The sequence below is a fragment of the Trichosurus vulpecula genome, chromosome 6, assembly GCF_011100635.1.
Source record: "Trichosurus vulpecula isolate mTriVul1 chromosome 6, mTriVul1.pri, whole genome shotgun sequence".
Lineage (NCBI taxonomy): Eukaryota > Metazoa > Chordata > Mammalia > Diprotodontia > Phalangeridae > Trichosurus > Trichosurus vulpecula.
In genome coordinates this window covers 261,155,182-261,176,202 of record NC_050578.1, presented here as the reverse complement: position 1 = coordinate 261,176,202, position 21,021 = coordinate 261,155,182, and the positions used below count along the sequence as shown (strand labels likewise).

The 21,021-nt window shown below is 37.4% G+C and overlaps 1 protein-coding gene across 1 annotated transcript; it reads right to left on the bottom strand.

The window, feature by feature from the left end:
* Positions 1 to 925: 925 nt before the first annotated feature.
* LOC118854435 (olfactory receptor 4C6-like) lies at positions 926 to 9,452 on the bottom strand. Its single transcript, XM_036764793.1, has 3 exons — positions 9,189 to 9,452; positions 5,186 to 5,259; positions 926 to 2,529 (listed from the first exon to the last, which is right to left on the bottom strand). Exon 3 carries the CDS (start codon positions 1,832 to 1,834, stop codon positions 926 to 928), a length of 909 nt encoding a protein of 302 aa, XP_036620688.1. The 5' UTR covers positions 1,835 to 2,529; positions 5,186 to 5,259; positions 9,189 to 9,452.
* Positions 9,453 to 21,021: the final 11,569 nt, after the last annotated feature.

Sequence of the window (21,021 nt, the reverse complement as noted above, 5' to 3'; positions counted from 1 at the left end):
TTATAGAGATTAAATCCAAATAAATAAAAATACTCATAAGTACATATTCAAAATGGCAAATAATTAGAAATAAAATACATCCTATTTGTGGGAAAACCATTACAGAAATTGTGATACAAGATTGGAATATACAATAGGATAGTACTATACCCCAAGAAATAAGAAATATTAATGGTTTAGAAAATTACGGGAACACCAATGGATGAAGTAAAGTGAATGAGAAAAACAATACTAACAATCACTTTGATAATATACACAGAAAGTTGATATTAAAAACCAACGAAAAAAGAAACTGAACACTATATAATTGTAATGCCTTAGCCTAATCCCAGAAAGAACATGGGGGAAGTCACTTCTCTCTCTTATCTGTAGAGGTATAAGTGGAGGTAGATGGGTGGTAAAACAGGACATTGGCTTTAAATCAGCAATATATCAGTTTGAATTGTTTTTTATCAGAAATGACTATATGTGGGACCCTATGGGAATCAGCTATATACTATATTTGTCTAAATTTCCTAGAATGAAAAACAAGGAGTATAATAGCATTTACCTCTGAAAGGTGTTGCGAGGGCAAAATGAGGTAATATTTGTAAAATGTTTTGAGAAATTATATCTAAACCATTTTGCAAAGCTTAATGGACTATGGAAGACTATAGATAGAGAACATTCTACATGCCTTTATGCTCAGTTAATATGTAGTTTGTCATGTCTTTAACATATATAACATAACCTCTCTCAAAGATGTAGAGAAAAAATGGTCTAGGAAAGTTCAGGGTAAAAATTTATGAAAGAATTGTGATCTTTCTTAGTGAAAGAAGTATGTAAACTGTTTAAAATATTATTCCCTCAAAACATTTGTATCTGCTTAATGCATTAAAATGATTTTCAATTAGTAAGCTGACTTTTCCTGAACAGTCAACGGCATTCATCTGATCCAGAGTTTCTTCATGGAATTTTTAACCTCTATATTCCTAAGGGTGTAGATCAAGGGGTTTAACATAGGAGTAATCATAGAAGCACATGCAGATACAGCTTTATCTATAGGAAAAGTGGCTACTGGTCTCACATATAAGAAAATACAGGGAGCGAAAAACAAGACCACCACTGTGAAATGAGAGCTGCAGGTGGAAAGGGCCTTTCTCCTTCCTTCTGAACTACCACCTTTCAGGGAAGAGAGGATAACTACATAGGAGACAGTTAGTATGAGAAAGATTGACAAACACAATACTCCACTGTTAGCAATAACTAAAAGGCCAAAAACTTGAGTGTCCATGCAAGCCAATTTCAACAATGGGAACAAATCACACATGAAGTGATCCATAATATTAGGGCCACAGAAGGGCAGATGGGCCATGAAGAGGAGTTGTATGGTGGCATGAATGGAGCCTCCCATCCAGGATGCTGCCACCAACAGGTGACACACACGAGGATTCATGATGGTCATGTAGTGCAAGGGTTTACAGATGGCCACATAGCGATCATAAGCCATGACTACAAGGAGGATGATGCCTACACCACCAAAAAAATGGGCTGCAAAGAGCTGAGTCAGACAGCCTTCCAGGGAGATGATTGTCTTCTCATAAAGTAAATCCACAACCATCTTTGGAGCAACAACTGAAGAGTAGATAGCATCCGCAATAGATAAGAAGTTTAGAAAAAAGTACATGGGTGATCTCAAAGTTTGGCTGGCAGTCATTGTTAGGACAATGAGTGTGTTTCCTATAATTGTGATAATATAAATGATTAAAAAAATGACAATGAAAAATTTTCGAAGTTCTGGACTTTGTGTAAGGCCTAGCAGAATGAATTCAGTTATATTGTTTTTATTCTCCATGTTGGTCAATCCTCTGGCAACTTCCTGGTCTTCCCATAGCTTTATTGATTCTTTCCTTTTCTCTTCACTTCTAACTCCAATGAGACCTTGCCTATACCTCACCTAAAAAGTCCCATTATTTAAATTACAAGTGGAGTCGATGAATCTTCTACATGAAACTACTTATTCTGTTAGGGATGAATTTTGTACAGTGGGAAAGAAGAGATGCAACATCCTCAGTGCTGAGGAATATGATTCATCTCCCTTTCCTCTTAGAGGTAATTGGTGATAGTAAATTACTTCCTTGTAAGTCATTTGTCTGCAGCTCAAGGAATGGAGAGATGGGTCAATATCATGTTTATCAGTGATTAAAATCTAATAGATTAATATAATTCCTATTGTTTTAAACTATTTATGTTGCAACTACGCATTTCATATTGTAGTTGAAATTGTAGAAAAGGTTAATGAGTTTTTGAGTCAAATGGGAAGGGATGGTCTAAAAAGCTTGTCTGAGATAAGGGAGTAGGTAGAAAAATAATCTTGGATTCAGGAAAACACCTATGGCCTCTTCTGGCTATATGGCTCTGGGAAAGTCACTTCACCTATATTTATCTATCTATCTCTTGAAATGAAGAAACTGCAAAGCACTGGATGATGTGCATGGATAGTAGAAGCTTCTTTGTTAGGAGATTCTTGAATCCAGTGAAACTACATGTCTGGTTGAAAAGGAAAAAAAGATCAATGAGTCTGAGTGATAATAACAATAATGGATACTTTAAAGTTTACAAAATGTACTGGCAACCATATCTCATTTAAATTTGAAAATAGTTATTTAGCGTAAGGACTACATACATTATTCCTGTTTTTCAGATAATAAAGCTGAGACCCAGAGAGGTTAAATGGCTCAACCAGCTGGTGATTCCCGGAGGCAGAATTCAAACACAGAATGTCTGGCATCAAGCTGAATTTTAGTCATGCCCATTGGAATAGTGGAAAACAGGAAGTCTTCTCAAGATAGTTTACTCAGTGAGAAGGAAAAAATGCTGGACCTGAGGTAAGATTTCCTTTTTTCAATAAAGGGTGAGGCAAGGGCAGCTACCATGGTGGAGATATCTCAAGGAACTGCTCTCCAAAAGACTGCTAACATTAAATTACATATGATAGGCATTTAACTCCAATGCATAGAGAGTGAATGCTCATTTTACCATAAAATCCTATTTTTAGAGCCAAAATGGAGCTTAGAAATCATCTAGGTCAACCCCATTATTTTAGAGATGAGATCAGAGACAAGGGCCTCACCTAAGATCACACAATTAGCTAGCCCTCTTTTGGGAGTCACACTCAGATTGTCCTATGCTAAGGAGATCATGGTAATAGAAAAAATAGAAACCTCCAAAAGTACACCTATGAATTTCATTATTTTATGGACTAGACTGAAAAATGAAATCAGGGACAGTTATATCCTCAAAACTTTTTATCTTTCTATTTGAAACCTTCCAATCATCTGAACTTTTCTGTTAATCTCTAGGTTCCCCTCTCAGTCACCTAAATTCTCAAACTTGTTGTCATCATTAACCCCTCACTCCAATTCACTTCACACAGCTTACCAGTAGTCATATCTTATCTTCTACTTTCATAACCACTTTCAGATACTTTTCCTTCTTTAAACCCCCATAGCCATTATCCTAATACAGGTCCTCATCACCTCTCTTCTGGTCCATTAAAATATCCTTGTGATTGATCTCCTTGTCTGAAGTCTCACTCTACTCCCCTAAGATGCTCCACTTTGCTACCAAATTGAACTTACCACAGTGAAGGTCTAATCAGAAAATAGTATCCCCAGTCCCTAAATCCCACTATCTTATACATACATGCATACCCAAGAAACTCTCATTCTTCCCATTTACTTTTAAGATCAAATATAAATTCTTCCATTTAACATTTAAGTCCTTTTACAGCTTTGATCCTACCTTTCCATTCTTCTAATCCCTTCCATTCACTTGACTACTCACTTGATTTTCTTGATTTTGTTCCAACATACCCTCATGCCATTCTGGCTCATAATTCTGGGCCTTTACATTGGTGGGGCTTCATATATGGATTTTTTTTGTATTCTTCACCTCCATCTCTTAGCTATCCTAACTGTTTTCTAGACAGAATGAATTCCAAATTCTCTAAGTTGCCTTCCCATCTTTCCCAGCAACAAATATGTATATGTATATCTATCTATCAATCCATCTATCTATCTTTATCCCTCAATTTATTTCTATCTATATATGTGAAATACACACGTGTATATATTGAACAATAAATAATATATAATACATAAATATATTTAAAAGATATAAAATTGTCTCTGGATATGAACTTGTTTCAGGGGGGTACAGGAAGGCTATATTTACATATATTTTACACATTTTTAAATATATATTTCATATAATATTTTATTATTGCATAATTTATTATATCACATATATTTATACACACATTCATACACACATGTGCATACATACACATACACTCACATATATAATACACACACTAATATGCCACCCAGCTGAAACCTATTTAAACTCATATACCTTTGTTTTTGTTGCTGTTGTTGCATTTTTTTGACTTCTGTTTGAAATGAAAAAAAAAAAATGGTTGGAGACCACAGGAGAAAAGCCATTTCAAATATTGCTCTTCTAGAGTGTGTTATAACAATTTGACCAAGTATTATCCTTCCTGCCTTCCTCCTTTAGTTATTACTTCCCCTCCTCTAACACATCTTTTTCTCCCTTCCTCCTTCTGTTCCTTCCCTCCTTCCCTCCTTGCTTCCTCTTTCCCTTCCTCCCGTGCTTACTCCTTGATTTGTTCTGTGCATTTCTTTCCTTAAATGATAATTTTACTTTCCTCTCTTATAGTTCCAACCTTTTACTTAATCATTTCTACAGTCCTCTATGCAGTAGTCATTTCTGCTCTAGTCCAATTGATATCCATGTTCCATGTCTTGTCAAACACCAATCATGGATTATGGTCACCATATTCTTTCTCATATCTTTTACATATATTATTAAAAGTCCTGGAGGAAGTCACTGTTCTAATAATCTGGCTAGCAGCTCCTGTGGGGGCATAAGATCCCCCCACAGCCAGCACCCAGGAGGCTGCTGGCATGCCGGGAAAGCACAGGTTCTTTTTTTATCTGCTTAAACAAGGAAAGCACGGTGAAGGGGTTGACCAGCTTACTTTAATCCAGCATTCAGTTAGCATACAGACAACATTCATTTAGTTCAGGGGAAAAACGCCAGCATTCAGTTAGCATTCAGTTAGTTCAGGGGAGCATACAAACAAGCATCAAGAGACAGACCAAATACAGATTCAATCACTTACTTCAGGGGAAAAAGCCAGCACCCTGAGGTTCAGAACTTTCATTTAGTTCGGGGGAAACGAACCAGCACCTTGAACTTCAAAACAAATTACAAACAAATTACAAATATCAACAGACAGACCCAATGCAATTCATAGTTACCAACATCTGGGCTCAGTCCGAGAGCAAGGGCTGGCCCAGAGTCGCGCTTGCCACCGCTCCCGTGCCAACCGGAAAAGGAAAGAGGAATCTTCAAGCTGTCTTCTCCCCTCTTATAGAGTTTTTGACATCGTCAAGTGCCACCTGAATGACCAGGGCCGATTGGTTCTTGAATTGGCCCCTTCCCCTAGGTTAAGACCCAATAGTGTATGGCTCTGGAGTCAACACCTCACCTCAGCCAGCCCCATTACTCATCACACAGAAAGTTCTCTGTTCACAGGCATGGGTCTCTGGGCTTCCTGCCCCGGAAGAGGAGCACCAGGCCCAGCACCCAATGAGATAAACTGAGCCACCCAAAGAAAACAAAGGCCATTCTGGTCACAGTCACCAGGTTACCTACATTTATGTCAATTAACATATGTGAGTTCAACCTGTTGTAAGGCATTTTATATATCATTTTCTAATTAAATTCCATTCCCCACTTAGAAATGTCCTGATGTGTTTTTCTAAGATAATAATAGATAAAATTTATATAGCAACTTGGTGGTTGCCATGTACTTTGCGTGTTACCTAATTTATTCTCATAATTTTCCCCAGTACAGAGATGGGCAAACTGAGGATAAATTTAAATAATTTGTTCAGGGTCACATAGCTGGTACATACATTAGTCAGGAATAAAATCATGTTTTCCTTACTCTGAAGCAAGTACTCTATCTACTATACCACCTAGCTTTCATAAACCGTGAACACTAACCCTCCCTGTCTCAGTATACGAGTTCACTTTATTGAAAGAAATAGAAAAAAGAAATCCACTCAATGTCATCCTTTAGTCTCTCTTCCTTTCTGCTCATTTCTAGGAAGACTTGTATCTTTTATTCAATGAGAAAATACCTCCCTATCTATGGATTGATCTCAATCCCTCCTATATTCTAGAGAAGCTTGAAACGGAAATTAACTTTTTACTGTAACTTTCTGTATCTTCCCTATCACTGGTTCCTTCCCTGCTGTCTATAGCCCTCCCTCTCTCCAATCTAGTTCAATTGAAAATCATGTCATCATCTTCCTGATGTCATGATCTTTTTCAAGAATGAAAGACAAATTATACATGACCTCCATTTCCAAGTCTGTCCCATACTTTAAAAATAATTTCACTCAACTCTTCCATGGCCCTCAGTTTATCAATGTGTTTTTCTCCTTCTTTTAATCAGCCAGTCTCCTATGCAAAACTATTACTATTTGATGATTTTTTTTTTCTCTTCTCACTTCACAACCATGGTAATATGGGTTTTCTTTTTGTTTGTTTGTTTGTTTTTTGGAGGCTAGAAGGCAAGGCAACTGGGGTTAAGTGACTTGCCTGCCCATGGTCACACAGCTACTAAGTGTTTCAAGTGTCTGAGGCTGGATTTGATTTCAAATCCTCCTGACTCCAGAGCCGGTGCTCTACTCACTGTGCCATCTAGCTGCACCATAATATGGATTTTCTGACCAGATAAGTCTTCTGAATCCACTCTCTCTGAGTTAGAAAGATCTCCTAATTAGTACTTTTCTTTTTTTCAGTTTTCATAATTTTTAGCTTACATCTCATGGGACTCAAATGTGTATATATATATATATATATATATATGTATATATATATATATATATATACACATACTATATATACATATATGTGTATATATATATGCATACATCCCATAACTTAATATACATCATACATAACTCTCTGTGACATTTGACATGGTGACATTTTCCAGACTCCTGGATATCATCTCCCTTTTGGGTCTTTGGTGATATTATTCTCCTGATTCTACTTCTAGTTTTCTGATCCCCCATAAGATTCCTTTGATGGAACATAATTAATGTCCTACCTCTAACTGCTTATGTTATTGAAGGATCTCCAGTTTATACATTTTCCTTTTTTATATATGCTCATTTTCAGTAATGATATCAGATTCCACAAGTTAAATTATTATCTCTATATAGATCTCTCCTTAAAAATACACATATAAGATGTAGACGCATATATGCATGCATATATGTATGTGTATCTATCTGTATCTATATAAACCTAGAAAGAGAGAGACAGATCAATAAATGTAAATATATACCCAAAAGATTCGTGTTTCCAGCTTTGGTCAGTCTCTTAAGTTTAAAGTGCATGACTGCATATTTGGAGCTAGATGTCACATTGACATTTTAGAACCAATTCATACAAAAAGAACTCATCTATCCCTCCTCATTACTTCTTGGTGACATCTCCTTCCCTGCAATCTCACAGGTTCATAGCCTCCAATAAATTTCAGTCAATACCTCATAACTGAACAATAGTTAAATCTTACCTGTTCTAACCCCACATAGTATCTTTTATCCAGCCTTCCTCTCTATGCATTAGTCAATAAACCAGTTTACCCTTATACTCTTATCATCTTTTACCTGCTTTATTGATATACTCTCCTTATTGATCTAGGTTCAGCTAGATAGCTTAGTGGATAGTATGCAAGGCCTGGAGTAAGGAAGAGTCATCAGGCTTAATTCAAATCTGGCCCCAGACACTTATTGACTGTGTGATCCAGGGCAACTCACTCCACCTGTTTTCCTCAGCCTCCTCATCTAAAATGAGTTGTAGAAGGAAATACTAAACCAGTCCAGGATCTTCGCTAACAAAACTCAAAAAAGGATCACAAAGAGTTGGACATGACTGTTACGATTAAACAATAATAACCACTTAATTGGTCTACCTCCAATTTCTCCCCTCTAGAATCCATTGTCTTTCATTAACTGGCAAATTAATATTCCTCTACTAGAGATGCTAGTGACACTCCATGAAATGCCCTTACTCCAGAAATCCCAGTGAACTCCAGAACCTCACATACCTCTTGTCCCTAAGATGCCAAACAAAGTCCTATTAAGCATTTGAATTCCTTGAAAATCAGTCTCCAGGAGCATTACACTTTGCTTCCAAACATTTGCTCTATAATCCAGGCATATACTGTCCCACTGACAAGCCATATTCTTATAACTTTTATGTTTTCCACTTACTCTTCCTTATGAGTGAAATACATTCTTTCTGCAACTCATTTTATAATTTGTCCTTTCCTTTAAATCAAGAAATCTATTCTGATACATCTATTTGCTGGTGCCGTACCCCCTTTGAGATTATCTATAACTTTCACTTATGGAGGTATCGCTCTCCCCCTGATGTTCTTACTGACTCCTGCGAATCATTTCCCCAGAAATAAATCATAAAATTAGAGATACATTTTTTTCTGGTCCACTCAGTCTGTAATACAGCTCCCAACGCTTCAGAAGGGGAGGTTCTATTTAAGGTAAGGACCATTTCACATGTGCCTTTTTGTACTCATTGTCTACCAAAATGACTTATACTTAAGTTCTCAGTAAATGTTACATGAATGAATTAAAAATTATTTCAGAAGCAATGTGATAATGCTGAACTTTGAGTGAGAAAATTAAAATTTCTATCCTAAGTCTAATTATTACTAGTTAAGCGATAACAGGCAAGTAATTTAAATTCTCTGTCTCATGAAATTCCCTAGGACTTATCCAAGTTTAGAAAACTTGTGTTATGTGGCTTCTAGAGGTATTTCTAACACCTGAATGACTATTCTAATGAAATTGCTTGAAGCTCAAAGTTCTTATTTATTATACTCATTGTTTGTATGATGTACTGTCAGTAATGACTAGAACTATCGCTAATAGTATGAATGTAGGTCAATCACTTAATATTTCTTTATAGAATGTATATAGGTGGGCAAATATAAGAGATACAAAGTTATCCAAAGTAATTTTAAAAGGTGCAAACACTTACAATAGAGCTAAGCTACTTAATCAACATATAGGAGATAGTACCTTATCCTGTACTTTGCAGAAAACTAGGGAATCCCAGAGGGAGGGAGGGTAGCAGCAGAGCCAAAGAATCATAATTTCAGAGGAGGAAGGACCTCACTATTATATACCTGACAAAGAAATATATAGCCTCTGCATGTAGAATGATGATAACTACTTGCTATGTTCCTCTTCCTCCTCCCTCTTCCTTCTTTGTTTCTTCCTTCTTTTCTTCCTATTCTTTTCTTCTTTTTCCTCCTCCTTCTCCCTGTCCTCATCTGCCACCATATCCACCAGCACCACCATTGCTATTACTATGACAATGACAATGACTACTATGACTTCAATAAGTATTACTACCACACAACTGCCACTACTCCCACAACCACTCACGCCTCACTATTCTGGTTCCCCTACTATGATTGAATTGTGATTTTATGAAAATCCTCCTTAAATCAAATTGTCTAGATTGAAACACAACACTACAGGTAGTTACCAGGCTTCTCAACCCACAAACACCAAAGACAACAGAGAAGAACAGCAGAACCCACCAAATAGCAGAGGGAAGCAGGGCTCCAACCCAGGACAGCCTGGATGGTCCCTGGGTGAGGTCTATCATGCATGGAGCTGGGAGCGGAGGGAACAAAGGGGAGCAGAGGGGAGCAGAGCCCAGCATGGGCGGTGGCAAGACAAACCAGGCCAGGAGCCGGGTGGAACAGGCCCTAGCGCCCTGAATCAGTGACCTGTGGCAGTTACCAGACTTCTCAACCCACAAACACCAAAGACAACAGAGAAGGTTAGTGGGAACAGCTTGTGGGAGTGAAAGAAATTTGTGGTTCAGCCACTACCCCAGGGGGCAGGAGAGGTAGTGCAGTTACAGAACTACAGCTACAGTTGCTTCTGGCCCCAGACCCACCTGGTGGGAGGAATTAAGTGGTAGACCAGAGCAGGAGTGCAGAGCCTGCTTAAGATCTGAGTCCAGTCCCAGTTGGGGATTCTTGGGGAAGGAAGGGTGCTGGTGTGGCAGAGCTGGCTGTGTAGAAACAGGTCTGAAAACAACAGCACATCCCCTCAAGCTTGGAACTAAGTACCTTTGCTCTACAAGCAGTCATACTGTGACGAAAAACTCAAGGGTCAAGTAAGTTAGCTGGGAACATGGCCAGGCAGCAAAAATACACTCCTATTCAGTCTCAGACTTTGGAATCTTTCTTTGGTGACAAAGAAAACCAAAACATACAGCCAGAAGTCAACAAGGTCAACGAGCCTACATCAAAAGCCTCCAAGAAAAACATGAATTGGTCTCAGGCCATGGAAGAGCTCAAAAAGGATTTGGAAAAGGAAGTTAGAGAAGTACGGGAAAAATTGGGAAGAGAAATGAGAATGATGCGAGAAAACCATGAAAAACAAGTCAATGACTTGCTAAAGGAGACCCAAAAAGTACTGAAGAAAACAACACCTTAAAAAATAGACTAACTTAAATGGCAAAAGAGTTCCAAAAAGCCAATGAGGACAAGACTGCCTTGAAAGGCAGAATTAGCCAAATGGAAAAGGAGGTACAAAAGACCACTGAAGAAAATACTACCTTAACAATTAGATTGGAGCAAGTGGAAGCTAGTGACTTTATGAGAAATCAAGATATTATCAAACAGATCCAAAGGAATGAAAAAGTAGAAGACAATGTGAAATATGTCATTGGAAAAACCATTGACCTCGAAAATAGATCCAGGAGAGATAATTTAAAAATTATTGGACTACCTGAAAGCCATGATCAATATAAGAGCCTAGATATCATCTTTCAAGAAAATATCAAGGAGAACTGCCCTGATATTCTAGAGCCAGAGGGTAAAATGGAAATTGAAAGAATCCACCAATCGCCTCCTCAAATAGATCCCAAAAAGAAAACTCCTAGGAATATTGTCATCAAATTTCAGAGCTCCCAGATGAAGGAGAAAATACTGCAAGCAGCCAGAAACAATTTGAGTATTCTGGAAACATAATCAGAATAACACAAGATCTAGCTGCTTCTACCTTAAGGGATCAAAGGACTTGGAATATGATATTCCGGAGTTCAATGGAGCTAGGATTAAAACCAAGAATCACCTACCAGCAAAACTGAGTATCAGTTTACTGCAAGGTAAAATATGAATTTTCAATAAAATAGAGGACTTTCAAGCTTTCTCAGTGAATAGACTAGAGATGAATAGAAAATTTGACTTTCAAACACAAGAATTAAGAGAAGCATGAAAAGGTAAACAAGAAAAAGAATTCACAAGGGACTTACTAAAGTTGAACCATTTTGTTTACATTCCATACATGATGTGTATGATTCATGAGACCTCTGAATTACATAGCTGAAGGGAATATGCATATATATGTATATATGTGTGTGTGTGTATGTATATATATATGTGTGTGTGTGTGTGTGTGTGTGTGTGTGTGTGTGTATGTATGTATATATTTACATGTATATATTAGACAGAAGACACAGGGTGAGTTGAATATGAAGGGATAATATCTAAAAAAATTAAATTAAGGGATGAGAGAGGAATATATTGAGACAGGGAGAAAGGGGGACATAGAATGTGGTAAATTATCTTGCTTAAAAGTGGCAAGAAAAAGCAGTTCTGTAGGAAGGGAAGAGGAGGCAGGTGAGGGGGAATGAGTGAATCTTGCTCTCATCGGATTTGACCTGAGCATGGAATACCATACACACTCAATTGGATATCGTACCCCACAGGAAAGAAGGAGGAAGAAGATAAAAAAGGGGGGATGATAGAAGGGAGGGCAGATAGGGGGAGGAGGTAATCAAAAACAACACTTTCAAAAAGGGAGAGGGTCAAGGGAGAAAATTCAGTAAAGGGGGATAGGTTAGGAAGGAGCAAAATATGTTTAGTCTTTCACAACATGAGTATTGTGGAAGGGTTTTACATAATGATATGCATGTGGCCTATGCTGAATTGCTTGCCTTCTTAGGGAGGGTGGGTGGAAGGGAAGAGGGGAGAGAATTTGGAACTCAAAGTTTTAAAAAACAGATGTTCAAAAACAAAAAAATAGTTTTTGCATGTAGGTAGGAAATAAGATATACGGGCAATGGGGCGTAGGACTTTATCTTGCTCTATAAGAAAGGAAGGGAAAAGGGGATTGGAGGGGAGTGGGGTGACAGAAGGGAGGGCTGACTGGGGAATGGGGCAACCAGAATATATGCCATCTTGGAGTGGGGGGGAAGATAGAAATGGGGAGAAAATTTGTAATTCAAACTCTTGTGAAAATCAATGCTGAAAACTAAATATATTAAATAAATTAAATAAATAAATTTTAAAAAATATATTAGGTACAGGATAGAAATAGCAAATGGTATACAAACTGAAATTCTCTAAGTTTCAAAATTGGAGAACCAAATTTAAGTGATTGTACCAAATTATATTAAGTCCGAATGATCTAGAAATCTCTAGAGAAGCAGAGCCCTCTTCAGAGCTGTCCTGAGACTAAAACCTATTGTCCTAGTTTTGCTTTGTTTTTTAAATTTAGAGATCAGACAAATACATGAGACATCTGAGACTCAAAACATGCTGTTTAAATGGACATTGAGAATGGATTACTAGGATGCAAGAGATTTGATATTAGTTAACATCGGTGATAATTATTTTATTGCTTTGGTCTTTTGTTTCAAGATCTTTAAGTTTAAGTTTTTTGGTTACCTTAGAGGCCTGTAAATTTCCCTTCTCAAAACAAGTCCATTGTGAGCCTCTAAGTAGTTTGATCTGTACCTTGACATTAATTAAACTTGACTTAATGGAATTAGGATTAGGAATTTATGAAAAACCTTATATGTTTGCCATATAGAGGAATGAGGGGATTAAGACAGCAAGTGATTAATAGTGGGAATTGAGGAAAATACACTGACTCTTGTGACCCAATCAAGGAACTAGCTTACTACCTATTCAATTATGGTTTTAGTCCAATTTCTGTCTTGTGAGAAAGCCGTATTCAATTGTGGGTACTGCAATGATACCTAGCCACACTTCCCCCATAGGTGTCCTCAAGGAACTGACCTCCTGAGATAAAAATGCCATTCCATCACTGCTAAGGGGAAGGGGTTAGCAAATTGTTAGATTTGCCACCTTAATCCCTTCATTCACCACTTAAGCCAGCATCTGTCCCTCAACTCAACATCTTGTCCTGGCCCAAATGGCCTCTCGCGACATCTTGGCTTATACTTGCCTCTCCTTTATTGGCCAGAATAAGATGGATTCTTTAAGACCTTCTTCCTTTCGCCCAAAGGAGGCATTGTCAGGATCCAAGACCACCCCTCTCTTGTTACTCTTCTCTTTTTATTTTTAGGAGACACTCTATTTTCCAGAGCTAAGGTGTAAGAAGCAAATTGTGCCCTGAGATTGGCATAACAATAATCCTTTGCACTCACCCTCTGCATGAACACAGCTGCAACTCAATCACAGAACTGATGGTCCCCAATCTCAGGCAAGTACCAACAGGCCCAGACATGAAGCCCTGCTATGAATGGACTTTTTGTCACTGGACATCCTTGACTCATTGTTGCTGTTGTGCTTCACCTCTTTTGCTACGCTACATTCTTTGATTCTTTGTCTAGCCGCAAATATACTAATGTATGTTTAGCCCCACTGCTGTGGGTCTCCTAGTAGAGGAGGCCCTGACATGTGTGTCTCATTTTCCCCTCCCAATGCAATAAATAAACCTTTTTGCTTATAAAATAAACACAACACTACAAATGAGTTCTGTTGAGATCAGAATATAGGATAACTATCCCTTCCCTGTTCCTGGAAGCCATATTTCTCTTGAGTATCTCAAGATTTCATAAGCTTTTTAAACAGTTATGGTCATGTCATATGCTTGCCATTTTGAGCTTGCTATTTATTAAAAATTCCTAGATTTTAAAAATTAAACTGCACATCTGACTTTGCCTCTGTCTTCATGCATTTTAAAGTTGATTTTCAGTTTAAAATCACCCAAAGGCAAGACTTTATGTCTAGAACTATTAAATATCATATTCATAAATCCAACCTAATGTTCTAAACTGTCTAGATAATTTTCTACCCTCACTCTGTAATCCTGTAACTATCCTAACTATTCCTTTAAACTTCATTTATTCTGAATATTGGTAGCTTTTCAAATAATACTTTATCTGAATCATGATAACACTGAAAAATAGCATAGGTCCAAATACAGATCCCTGGAGAAGCCCACTGGGTTCAACTCCCATGCTGACATTGATCAATTAACAACATGTTATGATTACCACCACCCAACCACTCATGTGTCTATCTGATTGCAGTATCATTGATCATCAGCAAATGAATAAAAAGAGATAATTTATCTGAACCTTTGCTAAATTGAAATGAAATTGGTAAGCTATATTTTTTAAATTCCTCTTGTCTGCAGCTTCAATAAACCTTTTAAAGTAGAAAATAATTTTTTGCCTTGTGTTTCATGAAGTTTAACTACAGAATATCTGACTTACCTTCTATTTCTGACAGTCTCTGAACTAATTGTATAAGCAGTGTGGTAGATTAAAATTCATCCTGGATTTGGAACCAAAAATCTTGCTCCACATTTTCAAGCTTCCAAATTGTGAATCTATGGTTGTGAGAAAAGCCACTTGGCAAATTTAGGATTCAGTATCCTCATCTGAAATAAATGGGGATACAAAAGGTGTCCTCTAAATATATTTCAATCACCAAATTGAGGACCCTATGAAATATCATTTGAAAAGAAATGTCACTTTCAATCAGGTGTTAAAAGACCCATGATCTAAGGGTTTAACAATGCAACCCTATAGCAATCCCTTTGTATTGGGTTGTGTTCCTTTGTTAGATATTATTTTTGTTAATTTTTATTGGGGAGGAATCTCTTATAACTATCAAACATAAAAAATAATGGAAAGAAAGATTACATCACTGCATTTGGGAACCAGTAAATTGCATAATGATCTGAAGCCTTGGTTATGAAACTTTCTACCCAAGATGTCAGAATTGATTTATTCTCACCTATATGCTCATGGAAAAATTGGTGTCCATCCAGATGGACAAGTGTTGTATCTGTTACTATCTCGGTGGCCATAACTTGCCACAAAGTATGGAATACTTATTCTCTAGGATTCCCAATTCTTCTCTCTCTGGATAAGAATGGCCATTATGATTTATACTGTATTAGAAGTCAGAATCCTAACTACTCTTTTGACTTTGGAGAAATCATTTGATTTCCCAGACCTTCAGTACCTTACCTGTGAGGATGTTCAACTGCAATATGTCTTTCCCCTCATTCTTCTTACCAGCTTATCTTTTGCAGAGTTGGATAAAATTGGCACTGCTCCAGATGAAGAATTGAAGCGGCTGCTTTAGAAACCTAACATCTCATGCAAAACTCTACCTCCTGCTTTGCAAAAGGATTTGAATTATCATATACCACATGGAGATGGGGGAAAAAAGAAAAAAATGCTTAATAATGTGAGAATTATTTTAAACACTGTTCAATGGAGTTTTTAATAAATTATAATTTAGCTTCATAAGGAACCTCTTTCCAGAAAGATAAGCAGTTAAAACAATGTTCATCTTGTGATGAAAATGGAATGTCAGATGCATCCAATAATTATCTTCTCCATAATAATAGCGTTAAATATTGTTTCATTATTGCAATGGTGCCCCATTGAAGCTGTGTCTCCAGTGAATGGTAAATTAATCAGCACAATAGTAAGTTCACTTTTTCAATGTTAGGTGCGGGAAGAACATCAGCTGAGTCAGGTAGTGTTGGTACTGGTAAAAGAAAAAAAATCTGCTCGTAATTTCCTCTTATTAATTGGTGGTTAAATAATCAAAGCAGACAGTACAATCAAATGTAGTGGCACTAATGAAATAGTAGTGAAATCAATCAATCCCTATTGGTTTTAGAGGATATAATGCTAAGGTCCCAATGGCAGAGGAGATGCTTGCTGCGCTAGCAAAATCTGATCCCCAGTAGAGAAGACTTTTTGCCACAAAGGAAACGCAAACAATTCTAAAATTCCCCTTTTTAATGTGTTCATAACAACCAGAAAACTATCCCTAAAGATTTCTGAACTTTGCAGTGATATAATGAAAATATATTTAGATTTGCAGTCATAGAACCTAGGCACAAAACCCAGCTCTTCTGTTTATACCCTGGGTGATTTTCTTTGGTCATCTTTTCCCTATAGGCCCCACTATTCTAATTTGTAAAATCATAAGAAAGTTATGATGGAAGAATGATGTCTAAGGTCCCTTATGTTTCTAAATCCTATGAAGTTCCACCACATTTATATGAACAAAAATTTAGAATGTGAGCTTATAAAAAACTTAGCCCCGACTTCCGGGGGTGTAGTCAAGATGGCAGCTGGAAAGCAGGGACTTGCATGAGCTACCCACCATGTCCCTCCAAAAACCTATAAAAATAGCTCTGAACAAGTTCTAGAACTGCGGAACCCACAAAAAAGCAGAGGGAAGCAGGGATCCAGCCCAGGACAGCCTGGATGGTAGCTGGATGAGGTCTATCGTGCACAGAGTGGAGGGGAGTGGAGCTCAGTGTGGGAGGCAGCAGGACCAGCCAGTCCAGGAGCCAGGCAAAACAGGCCCTACCTCCCTGAATCAGTGAGCTGTAGCAGTTACCAGACTTCTCAACCCACAAACACCAAAGACAACAGAGAAGGTTAGTGGGAAAAGCTGTGGGGGACAGAGTTCGCAGTTCGGCCACCACCCCAGGGGCAGCTACAGAATTACAGCTGCAGTTACTTCCGGCCCCAGGCCCATGTGGTGGGAGGAATTAAGTGGCAGATCAGAACAGGAGTGAAGAGCCTGCTGGAGATTTGCATCAGGTCTGGGTTGGTGGTTCTTGAGGAAGAAGGAGTGCTGGGGTGGCAGACCTGCCTGTATAGAAATAGCTCTGAAATCAATGGTGCATCCCCTCAAGCTTAGAACAAAGTAATCTTTGCTCTGCAAGAAGTCATACCCTGATGAAAAACTCAAGGGTCAAGTTAGTTGTCTGGGAACATGGCCAGGCAGCGAAAACGCACCCAGATTCAGTCTCAGACTTTGGAATTTTTTTTTGGTGACAAAGAAGACCAAAACATACGGCCTGAAGAAGTCAACAAAGTGCAAGAGCCTACACCAAAAGCCTCCAAGGAAAACATGAACTAGTCTCAGGCCATGGAAGAGCTCAAAAAGTATTTGGAAAAGCAAGTTAGAGAAGTAGAGGAAAAATTGGGAAGAGAAATGAGAAGGATGCGAGAAAACCATGAAAAACTAGTCAATGACTTGCTCGAGGAGACCCAAAAAAATACTGAAAAAAAATATTGAAGAAAACAACACTTTAAAAAATAGACTAACTGAAATGGCAAAAGAGTTCCAAAAGGCCAATGAGGAGAAGAATGCCTTGAAAGGCAGAATTAGCCAAATGGAAAAGGAGGTCCAAAAGACCACTGAAGAAAATACTACCTTAAAAATGAGATTGGAGCAAGTGCAAGCTAGTGACTTTATGAGAAATCAAGATATTATCAAACAGATCCAAAGGAATGAAAAAGTGGAAGACAATGTGAAATATGTCACTGGAAAAACCACTGACCTGGAAAATAGATCCAGGAGAGATAATTTAAAAATTATTGGACTACCTGAGAGCCATGATCAAAAAAAGAGCCTAGATATCATCTTTCAAGAAATTATCAAGGAGAATTGCGCTGATACTGTAGAGCCAGAGGGTAAAATAGAAATTGAAAGAATCCACCGATCACCTCCTCAAATAGATCCCAAAAAGAAAACTCCTAGGTACATTCTTGCCAAATTCCAGAGCTCCCAGATCAAGGAGAAAATATTGCAAACAGCCAGAAAGAAACAATTTGAATATTGTGGAAAAACAATCAGGATAACACAGGATCTGGCAGCTTCCACATTAAGGGACCGAAGGGCTTGGAATACGATATTCCAGAAGTCAATGGAGCTAGGATTAAAACCAAGAATCACCTACCCATCAAAACTGAGTATCATGCTCCAAGGCAAAATATGGATTTTCAATAAAATAGAAGACTTTCACATTTCTCAGTGAAAAGACCAGAGCTGAATAGAAAATTTGACTTTCAAACATAAGAATCAAGAGAAGCATGAAAAGGTAAACAAGAAAGAGAAATCATAAGGGACTTACTAAAGTTGAACTGTTTTGTTTACATTCCTACATAGAAAGATGATGTGTATGATTCATGAGACCTCAATATCATAGTAGCTGAAAGGAATATGCATATATATATATATATATATATATATATATATATATATATATATAAATATATATGTGTGTGTGTGTGTGCGTGCACGCGTGTGTGTGTATACATATATACACATGTGTGTCTATGTGTGTATATATGTTATGTAGGTATATATATATATATATATATACACACACACACAATGGGTACTGGGTGAGTTGAATATGAAGGAATGATATCTAAAAAAATAAAATCAATTTAAAGGATGAGAGAGAAATATGTTGAGAGTGGGAGAAAGGGAGAGATAGAATGGGGTAAATGATCCAGCACAAAAGTGGCAACAAAAAGTGGTTCTATAGGAAGGGAAGAGGGGGCAGGTGAGGGGGAATGAGTAAATCTTGCTCTCATTGGATTTGACCTGAGGAGGGAATACCATACACACACAATTGGGTATCTTACCCCACAGGAAAGAAGGAGGAAGAAGACAAAAAATGGGGGATGATAGAAGGGAGGGCAGATGGGGGGAGGAGGTATTCAAAAACAAACACTTTCAAAAAGGGACAGGGTCAAGGGAGAAAATTCAATAAAGGGGGATGGGTTGGGAAGAAGCAAAATATAGTGAGTCTTTCAAAACATGAGTATTGTGGAAGGGTTATACATAATGATACACATGTGGCCTATGTTGAATTGCTTGACTTCTTAAGGAGGGTGGGTGGGGAGGGAACAGGGGAGAGAATTTGGAACTCAAAGTTTTAAAAACAGACGTTCCAAAACAACAACAACAACAAAACAGTTTTTGCGTGCAATTAGGAAAAAAGATACACAGGCAATGGGGCATAGAAATTTATCTTGCCCTACAAGAGAAGAAGGGAAAGGGGGATGGGAGGGGAGTGAGGTGACAGATGGGAAGGCTGACTGGGGAATGGGGCAACCAGAATATATGCCATCTTGGAGTGGGGGGAGGGTAGAAATGGGGAAAAATTTGTAATTCAAGCTTTTGTGAAAATCAATGCTGAAAACAAAATATATTAAATAAATTTAAAATTAATTAATTGATTAAAAAGAAAAAAAAAACTCAGCCACATCTCTTTCAATTCAAGAAGTCTTATATGAAGGAAGAGGAGATTTTTTGACTAATTTGAAAGGTGTAAAAAGATCTGGTAACCCCTAATACATCTCTTGCAACAACACATCAAAATGACTGTAACTGCAATACATGGTATTTATTATTTTAAATGACTCTAGCAATCATTGATGATGTTTATAATGTTATAAACACATGAAGCAAAGCAAACTTTAGAGTCATGTCCACAGACTTCTGTATTTGTACTTCCTCAGTGGCAAATAGAGTTCTCCAGTGGGGATCTGATTTTGCCTGGAGATTAAGAGAAGGGAATTGATTTGCCAAAAGTCACATTGATTGTAGAGACCCAACATATTAATATATTCCTCTCTATCATTTTTAATTAATTCAAGTGTGAATGGCCATTAGCATATTAACAAAAATGCTATGCAGAAAATAAGTATTATTCAAATAATGTTTGTCTAAAGTCAAAGAGAGGGCTGTTAAAGTATCAAAAGCCCTGATGTTGACCTGTTCTCCTCTGAATACTAAAACAGGAAAACTGTTATCAGTTCTTGACAGACTGCTAGAATGTTTCTGACTGGATGTGGACATGTATCTCCCAAATACTTAATTTGCACATGACCCACAGAAGGTTGGGACAGCAAGTACATTGAATGGCTTTCTTATTTTAAAATGAATTAATGATTCTGCTTTATCTGATTTCAAAAGAGAAATTTAGTAGAGATAAATCCATCAACAAGAATTTTAAGCAACGTCTGTATACCAGGCACTGGTATGTAGTAAGGACAGTTTTGCACTCAATAAGCGTATATTCTAACTGGTGCTACTGACACATCTTCAGATAACTAACTCCTCTCATTCATACAATTCAAGAAATATTTATCAAGTATCTGATTTGTGTAGTGGAACAGTCTTGGAATGATGGACATAAAGACAAAAATGAGAAATTGGTCCTACTTTCAAGGAGCTTACCTTCTACTCAAGGATAGCATTCCTCAAAATATGATAGATAACAAATAGAGATAGAATGAGGGGTAGATATACATATAAACATAGATGTAGATATCGAAGGATATTTAGATAGATGATGAAGATATTAATTATATGAATAAAATTATTAATTTATAACAGGCCTAGCCAGAGGAGGAGCATGGGAAGAGTATGGAGGATGAGTCACAAGAGTTAAGTAAGTTGTTTCAGAGAACTTAGGTTGTAAATTGAGAAAGGATTCAACTACAGATTCTCTGAATAAAAATTAAAAAAAATTTTGCTCTCTTCTCTGCTTCCTTTTCAGAAGAAAGCAAGATGTATATTTCTTCTGGAGTATGCATTTGGGTCTTGGTTTTTAAAACATATTTTATTTAATTTGAATTTGTCTCTTAAAGCTAACTCCTGTTTCAGGCTGGGTTTCAGCCATCCTGTGCCTCCTTATAGAACAGTGAGTTTTGGGCATTTCTGAGGACAAAAGTTTGAAAAGTTTCTTAAAATCCACCCATCCATGTAAATGTACAAGTGAACACCTGGTAGCT